The following is a 21,867-nucleotide window of genomic DNA, read 5'->3' as shown; positions in this document are numbered from 1 at the left end:
TCCTTGGTCTCCTGGTTTGTTGCTGTCTGCCGAGGCTGCGGTCACAGGTGGCCCAGTGGAGGCTCTACCACCCCCCTCGCTTGCTCAGGCAGCACCAGCAGGGAACCTGCTGGCCCTGAAGTGGCACCCAGGTCCTTTCCTGTGCTACAGGACAGCAGGATCCAACCCCACCTGAGGCCCAAAGGGCAACAAACATGCAAGGCAGGCCTGGGTAGGTCCCCACAACAGCAAGAAGGTCAGAAAACATCTTTATTATGGGGAGGGGACTCCCAGGTCGAGAAACCGTGGACAAACACACAGGGTTTCTATGGAAAAGTCCAGGAGTCCAAGGGAAGCAGGAACCACGCTGGGAGGCTGCAGTCCCTGCTGGGTCTGGCTGAGAGCCCCCTGCTCCATGCACCCAGGGCAGGGAGCCCCCAGACTCAGGCGTGGAGGAAGCGGTTGAAGGCGTTGTAGGCCGACTCCAGGTCGAACAGCATCTGGCGCACTTGGGAGTCATCCAGCTCGTCGGACGCAGACATGCCACTCAGGGTCTGCAGCCTGGGGAGGTGGGAACATGGTGCGTGCGTGCGTGCGTGCGTGCGCGCAGAGGGGCTCCCGGGGCCGCCGGGAAGGATCAGACACTCACCACTGGTTCACCGTCTGTCGGCCCTCGAAGTCGGGAGGCAGGTGGCTCATGCGGTGCATGGTCTCCATCAGCTCCCGCAGGTCAGGCTGGATCTGCAAACAGGAGGCACAGTGAGACCCAGCTCCCCTGTCGTCGGCCCCGCCCTGGTCTCGGTCTGGCCCAGCTGTCGCCCTGTCGGGCCAGCCCCGCGCTCTGACCCTGCCCATACCAGCCCACCAGCGGCTGTACCACGCGCTGACCCTGCCCACACCAGCCCACCAGCGGCTGTACCACGCGCTGACCCTGCCCACACCAGCCCACCAGCGGCTGTACCACGCGCTGACCCTGCCCACACCAGCCCACCAGCGGCTGTACCACGCGCTGACCCTGCCCACACCAGCCCACCAGCGGCTGTACCACGCGCTGACCCTGCCCACACCAGCCCACCAGCGGCTGTACCTCGTCCATGGCGCGGATCTCTAGGCGCAGCTTGTCCATCACCGTGATGAAGAGCTAGGGGCGGGTTGTGCATGAGGCAACACCCACCCACCCGAGGGGCCCCGGGTGGGAGACTCCTCGTAGGCTCTGGCCCAGGCTGGACCCTGACCAACCCCTCTGTGGCCTTAGGAACCCAGCCTTTTCCTCCTCAGCCTCCGTCCCTGGTCACTCAGGTCTCCTCCCACACTTCCGTCCCCACAGCCTGGGGGCTCCTTTACCTGCTGCCTGTAACTGGGCCTCCTGGGGATGTGGGCATGTGGGAACCCTGGCTACCTTGACCCTGAGCAGTCCACGTGGGTGGGTCTCAGGCTGAAGAGGGGACTCAGGGGCCTCCAGGTCACTGCCCAGGCAAAGGACATGACCACCTACCCCATTCTGAGCTACAGGCCCCCTGCCCAGTGAGTCAGGGCTGTGTTACTCTGGAAACCCCAGAACCCTGTGTCCCTGTCACCACGGCAGGCTAACCGAAACGACATCGGCGATGCAACGGTTGAGGTTGCCCTTGTCGTCCTTGATGGTGATGGGCCTGTCTTCCTTGATCCTCTCCATGGCCAGCGGGCAGTCCAGCTGAGAGGCGGCATGTGGGTGTTGGCCAGGCCCCGTCCCAGCAATACCCCCGCCACCCCTCCCACCCTCCTCCGCAGACTCACGCGGAACTTGCGGCAGAACTCGTCAATGGAGCTAATCTCTGAGCCCTGAACCTGCCGGAAGGCGGCTTTGTACTGAACCAGCAGGCGGGAGCAGGCTGCAGTGTACCTGGGGAGGACCGGGCCTTGTGGCTCAGCACAGGGCGGCCCTGCCTGACCCCACAAGCCAGGACTCATGGGGGGTGGCCTGGGTGCTGGGTCAAAGGTGGGCCATCAAAGGCAAAGCCTTCTGTTGGGTCTATGTAAGAAAAGAGGTCTGGACAAGGGGGCGGGGAGTGGTCACAATATTGCTGCCCCTGGAGACCAGGCCTAGACCGTGCAGATTGGCCCCAAGCCCAGCACTGGCAGAGGCCCAGCAGCCGGCTGTGCCTGCTATCCTGGACCACGTCAGCCATGCCTCCACACCTGCGGGTCATAGTCCTCTGGGTGGGCTTTTTACACTGAATAAAAGCTCTGTGATGCCTGACCTGTGGTGGTGCAGTGGATCAAGCGTCAACTTGGAACGCTGAGGTCGCTGGTTCAAAACCCTGGGCTTGCCTGGTCAAGGCACATATGGGAGTTGATGCTTCCTGCTCCTCCCCCCTTCTCTCTCTCTCTCTCTCTTTCTCCCCCTCTCTCTGTCTTTCTTCTCTAAAATAAATAAATAATTAAAAAAAAAAAAGCTCCGTAAGCCTCCCAGGTGCTCGGCCTGGCCGGCAGTACCTCACAGACCTCCCTCCTGTGCCTCCTGCTTGCTTTCTGAGGTCCTCTCACCAACGACATATGAGACCAGGGGAACGGGCTGGGATGAAACCCCAGGACCACGGTGATGGGCATACCTCTCCACAGGGACACTGCAAGAAACGCTAGGACTTCGCCTGCTGAGAAAGTGCCCAGGTGGCCAGAAACCAGGGGCACCCTCCCAGGCCTGACTTGGGAGGTAGAGGCCCCACATGCAGACCTCCTCTCTTTCTAACTGAATACCCAGGTCCTGGGGGCAGATATAAGCTTTCAGGGCTAGGCACCCATCACGGGCAAAGGTGGCGGGCTCTCACTCGTTAGGGGTGACGCAGTCCTTGATGTACGCCTTCTCCAGGGCTTGCATGGTCTTTACAACTGCAAACAGCTCTGCCATATTGTCATACCTGAGGAGAGTGTGTCCATCAGGCTGTGGTCACTGAGGCCCCTAGAGCTGGGGACACCAGCCCCGCAGGGACGCAGCTGTGGTGGAACTCTATCTGACTCAGCCTGATGCCACGTCTCTGGGACCCTCAGTCTGGGAGACTGCTGGGGGGGGGGTGCGTGCTGGGGCAGCAACCCCAGTGCTGGACTCACTTCTCCCGCTCCCGAGCATTCTTGTACAGCTTTACTTCCTGCCGGAGAGAGGGGGCAGTGTGTCGGCACCAGGGCGGCCGCTCGTGCGGGCACGTGCTGCCACTTGGTGCCACCCAGGAGGTGCCCCCCACTCACCTCATACAGCTCCGGCTTGTTTCCAGGGGCTGCAACAGAGCAGGCAGAGAGCTAGCAGGCCCGTCCACCTACCCAAGGCTGCCTCTCCCAAGATCGCCCCCCAGGCTACCTCCCAAAGAGTTTGGAGGGAGATGGAGAATGGGCATGCCGTCAGTTTGGGGGGGGGACCTGGGCAGAAGACACGCCTCTGGGGCTCGAGGCTCCTGGGCCAGGCCTGGCCCCCCATTCCACCACTACTCTTCGGCTGCCTCACTCCACAGCAGGGCGACCACACCTTGCTTATGGTGCAGTGATGAGGCACCGTTTGTCACATGTGCTGTGAACTTTCCCCTGGCTGGGTGACTCTGGAATGCCCAGCACCTCCTGAGGTCCCAACCATAGTAAGATGTCATCTCTGTGTCCAGCTGGCCCTGCCTGGAGGAGGTGTCTGTTCCCCGTTGATAAAATGCACCAGCCCCTGAGGCTGTATGCGAGAGCTACTTAGAAATGTCCCCACAACTGCTGGCCACTGCTCTCGTCAGCTTTTTCAGCAGGGGCTGATAGCCTGGGCCCTTTTGGTCCCGGGGCCCAGCTTGAGATTTGAGACACACTCACCTCCCATGCCTGGAGTGGCTGGGATCCCGTGAAACATCCTGTAGGCTCAGGTGGCCACAGCAGAGACCTGGGGAGTAGAACCAGTATTGAAAAAAAGAACCCATAAAACCTCATAAAAAGAATAAAAATAAGAAAAGAACCAGTACTTACTTACACACAAAGAAAAAAAAAATTTTTTTTTAAATAAATCAACATGTGGCCATGAACTGAACCTGACAAACTCAGGGCAAGCCATACAATGTCCTTGCGAACTCAGGGAACTAAGGTACACACAGGATGGTCTAAATCAAACCTGTCACGTCCTAGGGAGTTGTTCTCAACAAAGAAGTGGTAGAGCACTGGCCCGGCATGTGCAAGTCCCGGGTTCAATTCCTGACCAGGGCACACAGGAGAAGCGCCCATCTGCTTCTCTGCTCTTCCCCCTCTCCTTTCTATCTCTTTCCCTCCCACAGCCAAGGCTCCATTGGAGCAAAGTTGGCTCGGCCACTGAGAATGTCTCCATGGCCTCTGCCTCAGGCACTAGAATGACTCTGATTGCAACAGAACATCGCCCCCTGGTGGGCATGCCGGGTGGATCCCGGTCGGGCGCATGTGAGAGTCTGTCTGCCTCCCTTTCACTCAAGCCCGTCTGCTGTCTTTTGCATCTTCAATAACGAACCTGATAGCATGCTTAAATATAGTCATCTTTTTTTTCCATCAGGTTCAGACATCCCACCAGAGCAGGAGCCAACAGATCCTGCATTGTTTTTGTTTGTTTGTTTGTTTGTTTGTTTTTTGTATTTTTCTGAAGCCGGAAACGGGGAGACAGTCAGACAGACTCCCGCATGCGCCCCACCGGGATCCACCCGGCACGCCCACCAGGGGCGACGCTCTGCCCACCAGGGGGCGATGCTCTGCCCATCCTGGGCGTCGCCATGTTGGCACCAGAGCTACTCTAGCGCCTGGGGCAGAGGCCACAGAGCCATGCCCAGCGCCCGGGCCATCTTTGCTCCAATGGAGCCTTGGCTGCGGGAAGGAAAGAGAGAGACAGAGAGGAAAGCGCGGAGGAGGGGTGGAGAAGCAAATGGGCGCTTCTCCTGTGTGCCCTGGCCAGGAATCGAACCCGGGTCCTCCGCACGCTAGGCCGACGCTCTACCGCTGAGCCAACCAGCCAGGGCTCCTGCATTGTTTTTATGTGAACCATTCACTGTTAACCGTCCTGTCCCCGCCTATATAAAAGAAGTTTCGGCACATACACTTTTATATTTTACCCAATCCCAGAGATTCCCCCCCTTTGCTTTCTCCCGCCTCCCTAATCTATCACCAATCAATTTCATGTAACCCCCTGACGTCTTCCCCTTTGACTCTGATGGAAACAATAAGTGGTGAAACCTGCCATTTTGCCAGAGCACCTTCTCAATCTGTTGAGACTTTGCTTCCTGGCAGTTGACAGTTTGGCTCAAATAAACTCATAAGAAAATTCTTATGGGTTTGGAAGTGTTTTTGTCATTGTTGACATATTCAAAGGGGACCCCTGATTCCTCACGAAGAGCTTCCCCACCCTCAGCAGATACAGCAATGAGCACACAAGACAGTGAGCGCTACGCTGGGAACATCCACCCTGCCCTGGATGCTGGGGAACCATCTCAGGAGAGCAGTCATGGTGCCGGGAAGGGTGAGCCCCATGAACAGGAGAAAGAGGCGGCATTGGGATGGATGACCTATAGGCGGGCTTGGGCAGAGGAAACAGCACAGGTCAGTCGGCCTTTATATAGGGCCTGACTTGGAAGAGCAGACAAGCTGGGGATGGGGGAATGGGACCTTCCTGAGCGAGGGGTGTCCCAGTGAACAGAGAGGCAGATAAGATCACAGGGCTCAGCTCAGATTTATGAGTTGGGTTTTTTTGTTTGTTTTTTGTTGTTGTTGTTTTTACAGAGACACAAAGAGAGAGTAAGAGAGAGGGATAGACAGGGACAGACAGAGAGGAACGGAGAGATGAGAAGCATCAATCACTAGTTTTTTCGTTGCATGTTGCAACACCTTAGTTGTTCATTGATTGCTTTCTCATATGTGCCTTGATCGTGGGCCTTCAGCAGACCGAGTAACCCCTTGCTCGAGCCAGCGACCCTGGGTTCAAGCTGGTGAGCTTTGCTCAAACCAGATGAGCCCGTGCTCAAGCTGGTGACCTCGGGGTCTCGAACCTGGGTCCTCTGCATCCCAGTCCAACTCTCTATCCACTGCACGACCGCCTGGTCAGGCGAATTCTGAGTTTTGTACTAACTCGGGGAGCTCCTGGAGAGTTGAAGACAAGCTCTTGGGGCTCTGGGTGGGCAGTGGACTGGAGAAAGGAGGTGGACAGGAGGCCCCTGGGAGGATCCTACCCAGTCAGGAAGTAGACCAGAAATTCTCTGGCGGTGGACCCACCAGATTCACGGAAGGATTGGAACGGAGTGAGGAGTCAAGAAAGACACAGCCTTGTTTTAGGTCCAGTGGCACCACGAGGGTATGGAGGGCTGAGATGGGGAAAGAGGGAAAAGTCAGTGTGCTCCGCTTGGGATGCGTTGGGTTGGAGGCTCCATGAGACATCCAAGACCAGGCGGCCGGAGGTCGGTGCGGAGGCGGTGCCGTCCGGTGGGGAACAGCGAAGGGGTCAAGGAAGGGAGAAAGCAGCCCAGGTCGGAGGCCTGGAGCCGCCAGTGTGCAGGGCTGGGCAGAGGGAAGCTGTTCCAGCGAGGAGCGCTTCTCAGAGAAGCGGGTGCAGGCACAGGCGCCCAGTGGGTGGGACGGAGACGAGCGAGCAGCCCTCCAGCGCCCCAGGGAGGGGGCGTCCCGGAGGTCCACGGAACCCGAGATCCTCGGCGAGACCGCACGACCCCGACGAGCGAGTTTCTAGAGAATGCCGGCGCTGTGACTGCGGTGACACTCGCGCTGCCACCAGGTCCCGGCCAGCAGTGAGGCGCCCCGAAGGGCCACACTCGGGGACCCGGCTGGAGTGGGCGCACAGGTCGTGGCGCGTAGGCACACGCCTGGGGTCCCTGCTGCCGCCCATGGCCGCCGGAGCCACCTAACCCCACCGGGTCATTGACCCTCGCCCGCCCCCAGCCCGGAGTACCTGGGCAGGTTCCTCGGTCCCGGAGATGGCGCCGGGGCGGGGCTACCGGTCGACCGCTCGGCGCTCCCTCACCTCCGCGCCTGCGCGCGCCTCCCTACCATCGGCACTCGACCCATTACGCCTGCGCCTGCGCGCGGGCAGGCCAGGTCCGTTCCCCGCCGCGCGGATAGCGACCGCAAGGGCGCTGGGACCCGGCGCCTGGCCGCGTGTACAAGCCCTACAGAGGCAGGAAGAGGAGCCAGGACCAATCTAGAGGATCCATAGGACCTCTAAGTGGGCGCGTCTGTCCTCAATCCCGCGGCCGTTTCTCTGCAGCAGAGCCAGCCCGGCCACCCACCCGCATTTCAGGAGCAGCCGGAGTTTGGCGGCAGCAGCAGCGTTCTTTATTGGGGGCGCGGGCAGGGGACAGGGCGGCGCCGGTCGTCAAAGGCGCCAGAAGAGCTTGGCGCCCCGGTCCAGTGCACGGGCGCCGCTGGGTCCTGACTGGCTGGGCAGCAGCTGATGCAGGGCCGCTCGATCCTCGGCAGAGAGCCGCTTGCTGCACAGTTGCAGCTCCTGCAGCCGCGACACGATCTGGTCCCAGAGGCCTGGCCCCAGGGGACCCTGGATAGCACAACCTGCAGGAGGAGGCAGGGGAAGTCCTCAGGGAACTGCGCCCGGCCAGTAAAGCTGGGCAGCCCCACAGGAGCCTGAACCCTTAGGGTGCCCTAAGGCCGCATCTTTTCCTCTAGACCAGTGTTCACTGGCGAAGAAACCCTTCCTCTTAGGCCCCAAAGCCCGCAGGAAGGAGCACCTGCAGAAGCCCGAGAGACGGGGCACACTCTAGGAAGGGGTGTCCTCTCCCAGAGGGCAGCCTGGGTCCCTTTCACAGCCAATGGTCAAGCAGGAGGGACGCTGGCTGAAATAAATGATGCGTTCGCATCTGTGCTTCTGAGGGTCTGTGAAGATGTCTTTCCATCCGTACAATGGACACAGAGAGCTGCCTGCGAGTCTCGAGATCACTAATCTTGATTCTCAGAGGCCAGAGTGCCCAGGAGCCTTGGGACCCCAGGGAGCTTGGTGAGGGCACAGATGCGGGTCTTTCAGGGCTACCGAACCCAAGGCTCCTCGTGTCCACCCACTCCCAGCCCTGTCCAACTGGAGGGCAAAGCTTGGCCCTCCTGCCCCAGGTTCCAACTGGATGTGCCAGGCTGCTAGGTGGCCTCCTCTGGGACATCCTCAAGACAGCTCTGGTAATGTACTGTGCCTAGGTGTGCCCACAATGAGAACAAGCTGTCAGGCAACAGGCTGTCACCTGTCCTGCACTGTCAAGTCTCAGGGGGCCCAACCCACCCTGCACTTCAGGCTGGTCAGTGACAGCCTCTTCAGAGGAGGCAGCTGAGTCTCAGGTAGGTCCCTGAGGATGAGGCTCTATCACCAGCCCTGGTGTGAGAGGTGTGGCCACCATACCCAGTGCTCACCTGACAGGCCCAGGAAGCTCAGACCTCGGGATGGCTCCTGGAGGACAGACAGGAGCTCCTCTAGGCCAACGGAGCTGATCTCAGGGTTGGCAGACAGGTCCAGCGAGACAAGTGAGGGGCAGAGAGGGAGACATCTGGGGTGAGGGAAGAAGTGAAAGGGGTCAGCTTCCAGGAAGGGAGGCCCCCATCACGAGGGAGAGCTGCCCCAGACAAACCCACAGCTGTGGGGGCCAAAGGCCAGGTCCTGCCCTCAGCCTGCTGCGACCTAGTTGTTCGTCAGGGCCTCGATTGCAAAGGCTAGGTTTGGGACACACTCAGGAAGGAGCTGGGGACCACCTCTGTTCCCCTTCCCTGCTTGCCATAGTGCCTGCAACCCCCAGGCTCATGGGCCTTGAGATCAGATCCCTCAGGAAGTGGGGGCACAGGCAGGGAGGGCGGTGGCGTTACCTGCTCAGATCTTTCAGTGCCTTGTTGTCCAGGTGGTTTGCAGACAGGTTCAGGTGTGACAGAGCACAGCCCTCCTAGACAGCAGAGGCCCAAGACAGGCCGTGAGCGGGTAGGTGCCCTCCCTGCTTCTCAAGAGGCCCCACACAGTGAAAGTCAGACACCTTCCCTCTTTCTTGGGGAGAGTATTCCCTTAATTTTCAGATCAGAAGGAAATGCCTCTCCTAGGTATAAGCCACACGACATATTGTGGTGTGAGAATCACCCCAGCTGGGAGAGCCCCCAGGACAGCACTGGGAGGCCCAACATGTCCCTGGGGACCTGTCTGGATGCTCAATGCCCTTCCTACTGAAAATTCACAGCCCAAGGGAGGCAATGTCCCCATAGCTGTCCTTCAGAACCTGCAACATTCTTCCCAGCCCCCCTTAGGCTTCAGTTGTGGGATTTTTTCTTGGGTGGCCCATAGTTCCTGTGGCTTGGTGTTTGTGCCAAACTATGTACCTTGCTCAGGTATCTGACCATGGGCTCCATAAGGCCTGAGTCATTCTTGCTGGCCACCACGGAGCTGAGTTCTAGGCGTAGGAGGGTCTGGGTGCGCAGGCTCTGCAGGGTGTGGGCCAGGGTGGTGGGGCCCAGGATGTTGTAGGACAGGGACAGTGTCTTCAGGTACTTGGCATCTGAACCCAGGGGCAGAATCTCTGTCAGCCCCCCCCCCCCACACACACACCAACCCCAGCCCTGCCAGTCCTGGGCACGGCCAAAGAAAAGCTATCATTTGAGACCTCGTGCACAGGAAAACAGGCTGCTCTTGTCCATGGTCTCTTGACCAGAAAGGGGGTGGGCCAGACTCCTGAGCCCAGCTTCTCCCCACGAATTCAGGCCTTTGCCTGCATTGACTCCTGACAGGACACCCGGGTTGCCTAAGATACACCCTGTGTGGGACATGCCAGGTGGGGTCAGGGAGCATTCTCATTGCTGCTCAGAGCCCTACGCTTACTTCCTAACCCACCACCACTGCGGAAAGGCTCTCTGGAGTACGCCTAGTTCCCAGGTACAGTACTGGGGCCCTGGCCCTCTGAACCCCTCCTGGACTTACGGTGGAATGGTCTCAGGCCCACAGAACTGAGCTGGTGAGACCAGTGGGATTGGAACTCAGCGCTGTGGTACGTCCCAGGCTGGGCAAGTACCACACCAGATGCCCTTAGGCCCCGGAAGATCCAGCACTAACATGTCTGTCTACCTACATGCGTCTGGAAGCCAGGCCAATGCTCCAGGGCCCCTCTTGCTCAAGGCTGAGTTCCTGGAAGGCAGCTATGCTCACCACTATACCACCAACGCAAGGCGGAGTTCCTGAACACTCCCCTCTGATAGCAACTGGAACCCTGGGGCCAGGTAGTGGACACACGGTCAGCTCACCTTGGAAGGCACAGCCCAGGGCTGCCTGGTGGCTCAGGAGGAAACCGGAGCCAAAGCCACAGGCCTGGAGGCGCAGAGTGCTGAGCGTGGGGCAGGCCCGCAGGACGGAGGCCAAGGCCTGGCCACAGCCATCCCCGAGGGGGTTCATGCTTAAGTCCAGCTCCTCCAAGTTCTGGGGAAGACAGTCACCCCGGCATCTGGTGTCCTTGCTGTCTAGAGCTGGATACCAGCTGGTTCTCCCACCTGTCCCTTCCCACCAACGCTTGACTGAATAACGCTCTGGTGTCACCCTGTTGCTGGCCTGCTGCTCCCCATGCCTTTACCTGCAAGGCGGCCTGTCCTAGGAGGCCTGTGGCGAGCTGGCCCAGGCCTCTAGGGCCCAGGTGATTGGAAGAGAGGTCAAGGAGAGTCAGGCCTGGCACAGTGCTCAGGGTGGCCAGCAGCTCAGTGGCACAATCGTCCCCTAGCCGGTTCCCTGCCAGGCGCAGCTCCCGGAGTGCCGAGTGCAGCTTAAGAGCCCGCAGCAAGGGGGTAAGCTGGGCTGGGCGCAGGGCCAAGGAGCAGGCGCTGAACGAAGGGCCCATGCCCTGGCACTCCATGGCTTGCAGTACCTGTTGGTGCTCCCCTGCAGGGGAACGTGGTGTCACCGGAGCCAGAAGCTGCCTTTCCGTCCTGCCAGGGAGCCCCTCCTCACTTCCGAGCCCAACTACTCCATGCCTGGGGGCCCTGGTACAGGCAGTGGGGGGTGATGACCCATCTCTGCCCCGTCAGGCCCTCCCCAGCAGGACTGAATCTCCACCAGCCACTCCACATTTCAGCCTGGCCACTCCCAGGAGTGTTCGACTTCCTGCCCTAGCCTGGCCTGTGCCAGCCTTACGGGTTTGGGGGTCTCTACAATGTCCCACCTCCAGATGGGGCCATCTTCCCCCACACCACTCCTGTGTGGTCTCTGGTGGGGGAGAAAAACCTGAGGACAGGTGTGTTGGACACCCAGTGACCTGGGGGGTGACAGTGACAGGTGGAGCCCACAATCCCGGTCCTTCTACCCAGGCCACTGCGCACCTCCTGGGCCCGTACCTTGCTCCAGGCTCTGGCAGGCCCTACGGTAGCGGTCGGTCAGAGGGGGAAGGTCCCACGAGGTCACTTCAGCCAACACCTAAGAACACTATTGGTAGGCACCCCTGGGGACACCCGGCACCGGATGCCCACAGCCAGGGCCCTAGCCCCTGCTCCTCACCTCCTCGTTGCTCTGCAGCACATCAGGGATGAGGTCCTGTGGGGCCAAAAGGGCGCCCTCCTTCCGCAGAGTGAGCCGGGGCAGCAACCCGCAGGCCTGGTAGTAGCGCTGAGCGGCCTGCTCAGCCAGCCAGGCCACAGAATGGGCCTCCTGGCTGTGGGAATAGAGGGTGCGCTGACCCTAAACCTGGCCAGGTCCCTGCACGTGCCTACAAAAGGCCCTGCCATCCTTGTTCTTGGGTGCAAGCTCCCTTGCCTGGCTCTTGTCTTCCTCCACGTGTTCAGACACCAGTGGTCCCTGCAGCCCAGCCCACCTCCAGCTTCCCAGGCCATCAGACCTGATCTGACCGCCCTGGTGCCCAGCCTGTGCCTGTGCCGAGCACCCTGGCCTTGGTCTGCTGCTCCACCCAGCTACCAGGCCCTCTGGGCCAGCAAGGGTACCACATCCCATTGACATGCAAACACAGGGTTCTCGACTGCCACTCCTCGGCAGAGCCCAGAGGGACACAGAGGGAGTCGGGGCTGGGAGAGGGCAGGGCACGCCTGACCTGTGAGGCACAGGGATGAGGAAAAGATTATCCTGAATCCGAACTCGAACCCGGATGGCAGGGGGTACGACCAGTCCCTGGCAGGGGGCAGGTAAGGATGGCTAAGTCAAACAGCCCTCTGCCTTCCTCCCACCCCCACCCAAAGTGTGCGGTGGGCTCTGCCCCAGGCGTGCACACCCACCGAGGGAGGGCCTGCCACAGAATTGTCCCCACGGGGGACATCAGGGCTCTGTGGGGGCTCTGTGGCCACACTGCTGTCTCCACTTGCTCTGACCACAGTGTTCCAACTCTTGATACAGGGCAGCCGGCTCTGCCTGGACTGGGTTCGTGGCCTGACAGGGCTCTTGTCACTGCTTGACCCCGAGGCGCTGTGCCTGGTCCTGTGCCCACTGCTCTGGGTGTGGGGCAGAGAGCTGTCCCGGTGGCCATGGGTCAGCAGCAAGTCGTCCTCCAGCCAGTCCCCAGCCAGGCACTCCTCCTCAGGAATCAGTGCTGCCTGGGGGGCGGAGGCCTTGCCTGGGCCCCGAAGCGGGCCAGGCCCCGGGCGGCGGCTCTGGGTACTGCCCACACCTCGAATAGCTGCCCGGTAGGCTGCCCGGCCAGCCACCGCCACCTCCCTGCTGCTGACGTGGCCGGGCGCGCAGGCCCTGGCTTGCTGCCCCGGGGCAGAGTGCCGGGGCCTCTTCTGGGTTGGCCCAGGTGAGCCTAGGTTGTCCTCACCTTCCGAGCTGCTACTGCTGGCCAGCTTGTGCCTGCTCCTCCGAGGCCTGCCCACAGCCAGTGCCTCAGAGACCCTGGCACTGGCCCGAGCAGCCTCTGGGGGTCCTGGACACGGGCTCAAGGAAGGAGAGGTTTCAGGGTCAAACAAAGAGTCACTTGGGAGAGACCGGGGAGCCAGGGGGCTGTGAGGAGCTGTGGGGAGATAGAATCTGCTGTGAGTTTAGCCCTGCACCTCCCTGCCACCGTGTGAAATGCCCCAGGGGACTCGGGCTAGAGAGCAGTGTCCCCAGGAGTAAGAGGGCCCCGCTTGCCTTGGCCCGAGGCCTCCCAGAGCAGCCTCTCCATGCGGTCAGCCTTCTCTCGGGTCTCGCTGTCCAAGTCCCTGTGGTACAGCTTCACCCACTGCCGCAGGGTCTCCAGCGGGCTGTGGCCCTGTGTGGCACCCAGCTGAGCAGGGCTGGTGGGAGCAGACCCACCAGCCATGGCCATGCCCCCTTGGCCCTTGGCCCTGCTCACCTTCCTGGTTCGGAGGGTGATCGATGCTCCCCGTTCAATGAGCAGCTCAGCTACCTCAAAGTGGCCACAGTTGAGAGCATCGTGCAGGGGAGTGATGCCCTCGCAGCCCTGGCCGCCTGGGTCGTCCACTGCAGCCCCATGATCCAGCAGGAAGCGGACGATGTCTGCAGGACAGGGCACATGAGCCAGATTCCAGAACCCTTCTCGGAACCCCCTGTTGTGTGACAGATCCCAGGCTCACGCTCACCTAGATGCCCGTAGTTGCAGGCCTCATGCAAGGGTGTCCAACCACAATAATCCCGAGGGTTCACGGGGTGGCCCTGTGACCAAAGACAGGAAGGTGCCTGACCCTGAGTACCCCGCAGCCTGGCCTTACCTCAGGGCCAAGGTCACAGAGCCCAGAGCAGGCCCCATGGTCTGTCCATAGCCCGGCCTGGCCCAGGTCCCACCGGAGCAAGGGGAACCAACCCCCACCACCAGGCAGAGTCCCAGGCACGGCCCTGCAGGGACTGCACGGAGCCAGCAGCACAGTGCTCCCTCTTGTCCCCCGAGTCTCTGCTATGTTCCCCAGGGTGCAGGGACAGGACAAAGGCCCACCTGCCTCACGAGGTCCTGGACACGGCGCAGCTGGCCCTCGATGCAGGCTCGGTGCAACAGGGTCTCCCCCATATCGTTGCGCCGGTTCCACTGTGGGCAAAGTCACCGCAGAGAGGAGGGCAGAGGTATGAAGGGACGAGGCCAGGCTGACGAGCCCCCGGTGGAACCGCCCCCCACAGCCCTCACCTTGTTCATCTGCCGCCGGCCCAGGCAGCCCTCCAGCTCCTCAACTTCCTCCAGCTGCTGGGACTGATCGTCAGCCTCACCCTCTGCAATGGAGCCCAGCTGGCACCCCGGGTGAACCACGCCCACGTCCATCCTGCCCCTCTGCCAACCTGAACCCGGCCCATTGCACACTGTTCTCCTGCCCCGTGCCTAGACCTCCGTCTTCTGAGAAGCATCCTTGTTGGGACAAGCCCCGCCCACATTTGAAATGGCCTGTCCTTGAGCCCAGGTGCCCTCTACCTGCACAGTGCAGCCTCCTCCCTCTCTTCCCTGCATGACCCCTCCCTTCCCCTCTGCTCCTGCCTCTACCCCTCCTGTGCCTCTGGCCCTTCCTAGAGCCTTTTCGCACTGTGACTTCCTGTTGAATAGCACTACCTAGAGTTGTCTCTGGTCCTCTCACTGTGCCCCATCCGTGGTTCCCCGCACCCACACCCCAGTGACATCCACCTTGGTCCCTCTTAGGCATAGCCCAAACCTCATGCAGCCCAAGGGCTCCCTGAGAGTTTCCAGAGACCCCTCAAGTTAAAAATTGAACACGCTCCTCCCGGCCCTGCACCACCCTGAGACAGCTGGAGTCCACGCTCGTCCCAGACTGTCCCTCATATCCACCTGACATGGGGCGCCCCTTCTTTCTGCCTCACGGGCACTGGTTGCTCTCCTTGCATGATGATGTATCTGGTCATAAGCCCGTGAGCAGGCCCCATGAGGGCCCTAACCTCACGAGCCACAGCCCAGGGCCCAGCTTGAGCACGCCCTGGGGAGGTAACACCAGGGCTGCCAGCAACACGTAAGCCTCACCACTGTCTGAGAGCTCCAACTCGCTGGCTTCCAAGGCGTTGCTGTCCACATCCCCCTCCCCATTCTCCTCCTCGTCCTCGTCCTGGTCCACACTCAGCTCCTGCAGTCTGGCTTCAGTGCCAGGGGCCTCCTGGGGCTGCAGCCTCAGCTGCACTGTGTGGAGGTGCTGCAGGATCTGCCTCTGAGGAGCAGGGGAAACCCAGTCAGGGCCATGGGGATGCCAGCCATCCCGAGCTGGAAGATGCAGAGTGGGGGACAGGGGCCAGCTGGGTGTGTGGGCCCAGACCTGCAGCTGGGGCCGCTGAGCCTGCTGGGCACAACTGAGAGCCTTCTGCAAGCACGGTGCCAGCTCTTCATAGGTGTCACCAGCCTCCTCCCGGGACAGTGCAATGTTCAGCCAGGTCTCGGCCTCCTGGAGAAAGAGGAAGACAAAGGAGCTTGGTGCTGGCTGCCGCCCTTCTCCACGCCCAAGGAAACGCCCGCCTATACCCACCACCAGAGAGTGGTGGTCCCGAGGCAGAGCCGTGGGGACCAAACCTCCAGGGCATTGCCGTCACGCAGCCTCAGCTCCTCCTCGTAGTGGTGCATGGCCTGGCGGTGGTCCTTCATGTCTCCAAAGGTGGTGGCCAGGGACACATGGATGACCGCCAGCTCTGGCCCTGGCCTGCTCAATAGCTCCGCGAAATCCAGCTGGGGACGCAACACTGAGGTCAGGGCCACGGCACACCTTGCAGGGCCAGAGCGCTGCGGTCTCTTCCCTGCCACCCAGCCGGTGTGCACCTGCTTCTGGTAGGCCTCAGCCGCTTTGGGGAAGTCGCCTGCTTTGGAGAACAAGTCTCCCAGCTGCTCGCAGACGCCCATGGCGCCCTGAGGGTCACCGTGCTTGGATTCCTCCAGTTGCTGTTGGAGCCGGATCACGGCCAGCACTGCTGGGAAGAGCCTTGTGTGAGGGGCTTGCACAACACGGGGTCCCGCCTGGCTCTGCCACTGGCTGTCCCGGTGCCCTCAGGCAGGCCACCCACCCTGCTTGGTCTCTATTTACCCACAGGTAAGAGGAGGCCACGGGGAAATTGGCCCCGTGGAGTTATTGCAGGGATTAGGAGAAATAATATGTAGAATGAACCTCAGAGCAGTGCTGGCTCATAGAAAAGACAGACCATGGCCAGCTGCTGCTAACGACCGTCAGAACTCTGGGCCACATGCCCCATCCACTCTGGGTGGGGACAACTTTTGTTACCAGGTTGCCAAAAATGCTGGTTCATGTAGAAATGCCCAAGCAGTTTCCTGATCACCCTCAGGGCCTCTCTAACAAGCTACACTGTAGAGAACAGCAAGTGGGGGCTGCCACCTTCCCAAGAACCCATGCCCAGCCTCCTCTGCCGAGGGAGGAGAGCCCTGAGCTGCCAGCGTCCCCTTCCAGGCTCACCATACTTGAGAGTCCGGCACACAGCGGCCTTCTGCAAAGGATTCTGGGAGCCCAGCCTGTAGGCCTTCTTCAGTGCTCTTTTGGCAGCCAGAAAATCGCCCAGGTCTTGGAGGACCTAGGGAGTGAGGGAAGTGAGGCCTGCAGTTCCCAGGGCCCCAACCTGCCCACAACTGAGCCCATGCTGCAGAGAGGGCACCTGTGAGATGAGCACACAGCACTCGCTCTCCATGAACCCCTTCTTCATGGCGCGTGCACACTCCCGGGCCCCTTCCAGGCAGCGCATGGCCTGGGAGTGCTGCCCTTGGTGCCAGTGGATGGCGCCCAGGTTGTAGCGGGCACGGAACAGGTCCTCATACAGGTGGTTCTGCCTGCAGGTGGTGACAAGCACTCAGAATGCCTGGCACAGTGGGTACCCATAGCACTGATGTGCAGCTGCTGATGCCACAGGGCTTAGCAACCCACCTCTTTCTCCTCCTCCTCCCCTAGCAAACACACAGCCACAGGCAAGGCTGCCTACCCCCAGCGGCTTCCTCCCAGGACAGAGGACTCAGTTCCCCCTGGGCTGAGTGGGGCAGGCTTACTCAGCAAGAAAGATGCTCTTCTTGAAGTAGTCATTGCACAGGGCCATCTGCTGCAGACTCTCAAAGGTGAGGCCCAGGTTGAGGTAGAGGCGAGCTCTCATCTCACTCAGCTCTCGCTTGGACAATATTCCTGAAAGATGACCATTCTTTTTTTTTTTTTTTTTTTTTTTTTTTTAATTTTTCTGAAGCTGGAAACAGGGAGAGACAGTCAGACAGACTCCCGCATGCGCCCGACCGGGATCCACCCGGCACGCCCACCAGAGGCGAAGCTCTGCCCACCAGGGGGCGATGCTCTGCCCCTCCGGGGCGTCGCCATATTGCGACCAGAGCCACTCTAGCGCCTGAGGCAGAGGCCACAGAGCCATCCCCAGCGCCCGGGCCAAGATGACCATTCTTGATCCCAGTTGGAGTCTCCAGCTTTGGACCCTGTCCCCCACCCCTCTTCCTGCCTCTCACAGGGGTCATGCTGCAGACAGAGTGTCGGGGGACAAAGGGCCAACAACTAATTGCCAGAATGAGGCTGCGAGGAGCATGGACTGTGTGTCCCCTCCTGAGTGGGCTTCTAAGCACGGACCCCAGCCTCACAAGGGAAGGACCCAGGCAGGTAGAACCCACCGTGCATGCTGGGCAGGTGGTAGGGCTGCTGTTTCCTCTGCCTACAGTTCTAGAGGCAGAAGGTGAGGAGGGCTGAACCCCAGGGCACTCACTTTGCAGCTTCTCGTCCACAATAGCCAAGCTCTTCTCAAAGGCAGCCTGTGCCTGCAGCAAGGCATCCTGTGACTGGCAGTGATCATAGACAGCCAGGTGGGTACGGCCAATGGTGGCCCAGGCCCTTTGCAGCTCAATGTGGTTGGACAGGGAACAGGCCAGCTCCAGGTAGTGGCGTTGGTGCTGAGGCACAGAGGGATAGCAGCTGAGAGCCAACCCCTGCCTCAAGCAAACCTCACAAGTCACCTAACTTCAGGCAGGCGTCCCCAAACTTCAGCCAGAGGCCGCATGCGGCCCCTTGAGGCCATTTATCCGCGCGTGCGCGCGCGCACACACACACACACACACACACACCCGTCGCACTTTCGGAAAGGGCACCTCTTTTATTGGTGGTCAGTGAGAGGAGCACTGTATGTGGCGGCCCTCCAACGGTCTGAGGGACAGTGAACTGACACCCTGTGTAAAGAGTTTGGGGATCCCTGCAGGATCCCGATCCTTGCACAGGAAAGCTCCCTGCTTCTCCGAACCGCCCCCCGCCCCCCTCCAGCATCCCCTCTATGCCAAGGGCTGCCTGTAGAGACACTAGAGCCACAGCCCAACAAGCAAATGTCAAAACGGGAGAGGGCAGGCCCAGGAGAGCTGGGTCTGGCTGGCAAGGGTTGCCGGGTGGGCACGCCCACCTGCAGGGCAGCTGGGTAGTCCTCCATCTCCGCCAGTCGCTCTCCGATCTTTCGGTGGGCCACAGCACAGCCCAGGGGGTCGTCGGCGCTCTCCAGGAGCTGCAGCTCCTGCTGATGCTCCTGCAGAGCCTCGGAGTAGCGGCCTGGGCGGGCAGATGGGCAGCGGGCTTCAGTCAGGCGGGCGTACGGCCCTCGCGGCCCACTGGGCGCGGGCAACGCGCTTGACAAGGCTTCTCGCCCCCGTACTAGATCCCCCGGTCCCCGGGGTCCCCGGGGTCCCCGGGGTCCCCTGGTCCGGGACGTGGACCCCAGCCGGGCCCCTGCGGGAGGCACGCACCATGGCTGGCCAGGAGCTCCCCCATCTGGTGGCAGAGGGCGGCCTCTTCCCGCAGCTGCCCGCTGTTCTGGGCCTTGGCCTTGGCCTTGCTCAGCTCTGTAGAGAGAGAGAACGTGGCCGAGAGGCTGAGTTCCTCCGCCCGGGCCGGCCAGGCCCGCTCCGGGACCCCGGGCTCGGGCGATCGGCCTGGGGACTTACGACGAAGCTCGCGATCCAGGTTCATGGTCCCGCAGCGGTATAGGATTCCGGACTTCCCGCGCTCCCGCGGCCCCGCCCCCAGGCTCCGCGCAGGCGCAGGCGCAGTCCGCCCCTCGCGTCGCAAGGCATCTGGGAAGTGTAGTTCTGTCGCCCGACGCATCCTGGGAGCTGTAGTCTGGTTGGAGCGCAGTGGGCAGAACGGTGAGAGGACGAGTTCTTCCCTGGACTCCTGCGCCCGATCGGACTCCAAACGTCCCCGCCCGGGACCCGCAGCAGCTCCCGTCCGTGCTGCCAATGGCCCCACACACCAGACCTGCCCGCAGGTGCGATTTCTCCTGAGGAGCGCACTGCCCTCTTGTAGGTGATCCGCGATCACGCCCGCTGAGTCCATGTGCACGTGGTGAGACGGGCCCCGAAGGCGGCTGCGTTGCCGGGCAGTCGGGACTTAAACCCAGCACTGCCAGGGGCAGCGGATGTGTATCTGTTAGACCTGCAGCCTTACCCTGTGCTGAGAGGCGACAGAAACGGTACCTGGCTCAGAGCGCGGTAGCCGGCTGCTCCTGCGGAGGAGTGCCCATGTCTGGGTCCCTGGAGGCTTTGGTGCAGCCGGGCCCCCAGGCTCGGAGACCCCAGCATCTGTCACACCTGGAGGCTCTCAAGTCCCCACCACACCGCACGCCCGGCCCAGGGCACCGGGTGCCACGGCTGGTGTCCCCAAAGGCCCCAGACGAGGCCTGGAAGGGGGAGACTGGGAGATGGAAGTGTTTGTTTTCTATTGAAATCAAAAGACACCCAGTGGAGTAAACGTCTTAGCCAGTGGTTGGAGAGCAGGGTCTGTTGGAGAGAGAGTGTGATGTGGAGGGTGAATGGGTCCTTGGGTCCAAAAAAAGGCTGCCCAGGGCAGTGCCTAGGCCACAGGGGTTGGGGCAAGGCCAAGCTGGAGGTGGAAAGTTGGGCCCAGTGACCCTCCTCTCCCTCTGAAGAGTGCAGACCGCAGTTGGGCCTGGGATTGGAGGAGCAAAACCTGAGAGCAGATTGGCTCAGCTGAGCAGGCAGAGGGCAGAGGGTGCCTATCCAGAGCTACTGGAAAGATGGTGCCACAGCTCCCCCTGCAACCCTGGCATTCTCAGAGCAGCCCAGGTCCTGAGGGCTCCGATTTCCCTTCAGAGAGGACCCAACTGCTTTATGCCTCAGTTTCCCCACTGATCAGACAGGAATATGGATATAAGGTGGTGCTGAACAGAGGCTGGAGGTCTGGGGTGGGGAGGCCACAGGCTGGGGGCCAGCAGGGCAGTAGTTGACTCCCTGGTTGGAAGGCCAGCAGAGCCCAGGGAAGCCCACCCATGAAACTGTCCTCTCATAAAGAAACACAGACAAAACATGGTTTGGAATTTTTTTTAAACTATAGTTACATACAGAAAATAATCCAAAGTGAACTCAGACCACAAAAGTGACATATAAGTCATTTCCAACAGTAGTTAAAAACACCGCTTGCTCTGCTCTTTAAAAAAATTATTTTTATTTTTGTAAGTGTCTCACTTCAGGTGAACTGAGGATGTAGTGTTTACAGGGAGTGGGGATGAAAAGGGGTAGAGGGCTGGCTCCGTCTGTGCCCCCAAGCCTCCCCCATATCTGGAGAGGTGGCACCTCCACCCCGCTCCAGGTTAGGATGCCAAGATGGCAAGGGGTCCTGGAGACAGACCACTAGTGTCTGTAAATCAATAGTTTTGTGGCAACCCCACAGTGGCTGTGATTCCCAGGGTGTAAGGTGACTGTCACAGGGCTGAGATGTATCAGCAATCCTCTTGGGCACCCAGACACACACCCATACCCTCTACAGGGAGGGCAGTCTGGGCATGGTCCCACTTCCACACATGCCCTTGGCAGCAGGAAGTGTGGGCTGTAAGCCCCCACATGCACTGGACCTTCCTGCCACCCACACAGGGCTGTTGGCCCCAGGATTGCCCAGCCCTTTCTGTCCGCCACATACCTTCACCTGCACACAGAAATCCATGGTCTCCCACACTGCCCCACCCGGGAGTCCAGGAGAGCACCAAGGGCTGCCCTCTGCTGTCTGTCTCTCATACAAGCCGTCCAGACATAAACCGGCGGGCCGGGCAATCCCAGGCAATCCCGTCCCTGCCTGGATTCCCTCACAACTGTCACTTGGAATCCAGAAACTACAGAGAGGCTGTCAGTCTCTTGAGAGACCAAGATGCAGCGACACAGCAGTCTCCTACACGCGACACCCGACATGCATCTACCTGAACGTCATCCTCAGTGCCCTCCAGGCGGGGTCAGCCTGAAGGGCAGCCAGACCCATGCCAAGGTGTGTCCAAGTTGAGATCGGCGTGGGGGGCTGCAGTGGGGTCTTTCTTGGTAGAGGGCGGCAAACCAAGCACTGCATGCCTCCTCGTCCCCTCAGTGTCCAGGCTGAGACCCATGCCCTGGCCTTGGAGCAGGAAGTCAAACAGGCTCCTCAGAGTAGGTCAGGGAGGCTAGCATGAGAACTGGATGTGTGTGTGGGGGGTCCGGGGGCAGGAGAGGGAGGAGCCCCAGAAAGAGGCCAGGCTGTGACTGCACTGCCCCCTAAGCCCTGCAGGGCCCCAGCAATGAGGAACAGGGTGGGCGTGGCCAGGGGCAAAGGAATTGGTTCTTTGGTATTTAAGCAATGAAAAGCTATCACAAAAGGGAGGTGACGCCTAAGCAAAGGGGTGGGGCAAGGGCAGGGGAAGCTCTCCAGTAGCTCTGAGGGTCCCAGGGACCTCCAGATAGGGATCCTTTCACCCCAAGGGCCATACCCCGGGCATGCTCACTGGGGCCTGGGCTGCAGGGTTGTGGGGCCTGGGGGGGCGGGCAGCAAAGTTGAGGCTGGGAAGGGACTGCCTCTCTCCGGTGAGAAACCATTGACCTCTGCAGTGGGGTCCCGATGCAGGACCAGCAGCTAGTTCCCGAGAGCATGGGGGCGGCTGACCCACTCGGACACTCACCCGGCTATCGTCAGGGGCCCCCACAGCTTCCCTCACAGTCTGGGGGTGCTGTACCCTTGAGACTGAATACAGAAAATAGATTCTCTCTCACCAGATTTGCA

General features: G+C 60.8%; 2 protein-coding genes across 3 annotated transcripts; both read right to left on the bottom strand.

Moving 5' to 3' along the window:
• Nucleotides 1-231: 231 nt before the first annotated feature.
• Nucleotides 232-6,959, bottom strand: VPS28 (VPS28 subunit of ESCRT-I). 2 transcript variants are annotated; one of them, XM_066265416.1, is made up of 10 exons: nucleotides 6,887-6,959; nucleotides 3,796-3,862; nucleotides 3,202-3,230; nucleotides 3,067-3,104; nucleotides 2,787-2,876; nucleotides 1,756-1,861; nucleotides 1,571-1,672; nucleotides 1,067-1,120; nucleotides 629-720; nucleotides 232-540 (listed from the first exon to the last, which is right to left on the bottom strand). In XM_066265416.1, the coding sequence occupies exons 2-10, from the start codon at nucleotides 3,830-3,832 to the stop codon at nucleotides 423-425; spliced, it is 666 nt and encodes a 221-aa protein (XP_066121513.1). In that variant the 5' UTR covers nucleotides 3,833-3,862; nucleotides 6,887-6,959; the 3' UTR covers nucleotides 232-422. The 2 variants fall into 2 exon arrangements, with proteins under 2 accessions (XP_066121513.1, XP_066121514.1); XM_066265417.1 differs by lacking the exon at nucleotides 6,887-6,959 and adding an exon at nucleotides 6,199-6,303.
• A 56-nt stretch (nucleotides 6,960-7,015) lies between these two features.
• Nucleotides 7,016-18,859, bottom strand: TONSL (tonsoku like, DNA repair protein). The gene is made up of 26 exons (XM_066265361.1): nucleotides 18,777-18,859; nucleotides 18,579-18,674; nucleotides 18,242-18,384; nucleotides 17,561-17,744; nucleotides 16,854-16,983; nucleotides 16,469-16,640; nucleotides 16,273-16,387; nucleotides 15,627-15,772; nucleotides 15,384-15,536; nucleotides 15,133-15,258; nucleotides 14,847-15,027; nucleotides 14,010-14,092; nucleotides 13,824-13,913; nucleotides 13,474-13,546; nucleotides 13,227-13,390; nucleotides 13,022-13,142; nucleotides 12,172-12,902; nucleotides 11,991-12,067; nucleotides 11,444-11,597; nucleotides 11,284-11,362; nucleotides 10,530-10,831; nucleotides 10,207-10,378; nucleotides 9,292-9,467; nucleotides 8,794-8,867; nucleotides 8,347-8,480; nucleotides 7,016-7,503 (listed from the first exon to the last, which is right to left on the bottom strand). The coding sequence occupies exons 1-26, from the start codon at nucleotides 18,799-18,801 to the stop codon at nucleotides 7,310-7,312; spliced, it is 4,095 nt and encodes a 1,364-aa protein (XP_066121458.1). The 5' UTR covers nucleotides 18,802-18,859; the 3' UTR covers nucleotides 7,016-7,309.
• Between the last annotated feature and the right edge of the window lie 3,008 nt (nucleotides 18,860-21,867).

This window comes from Saccopteryx bilineata, chromosome 3, assembly GCF_036850765.1.
Source record: "Saccopteryx bilineata isolate mSacBil1 chromosome 3, mSacBil1_pri_phased_curated, whole genome shotgun sequence".
NCBI classification, from domain to species: Eukaryota; Metazoa; Chordata; class Mammalia; order Chiroptera; family Emballonuridae; genus Saccopteryx; species Saccopteryx bilineata.
This window is presented reverse-complemented; position numbering and strand designations above follow the sequence as displayed.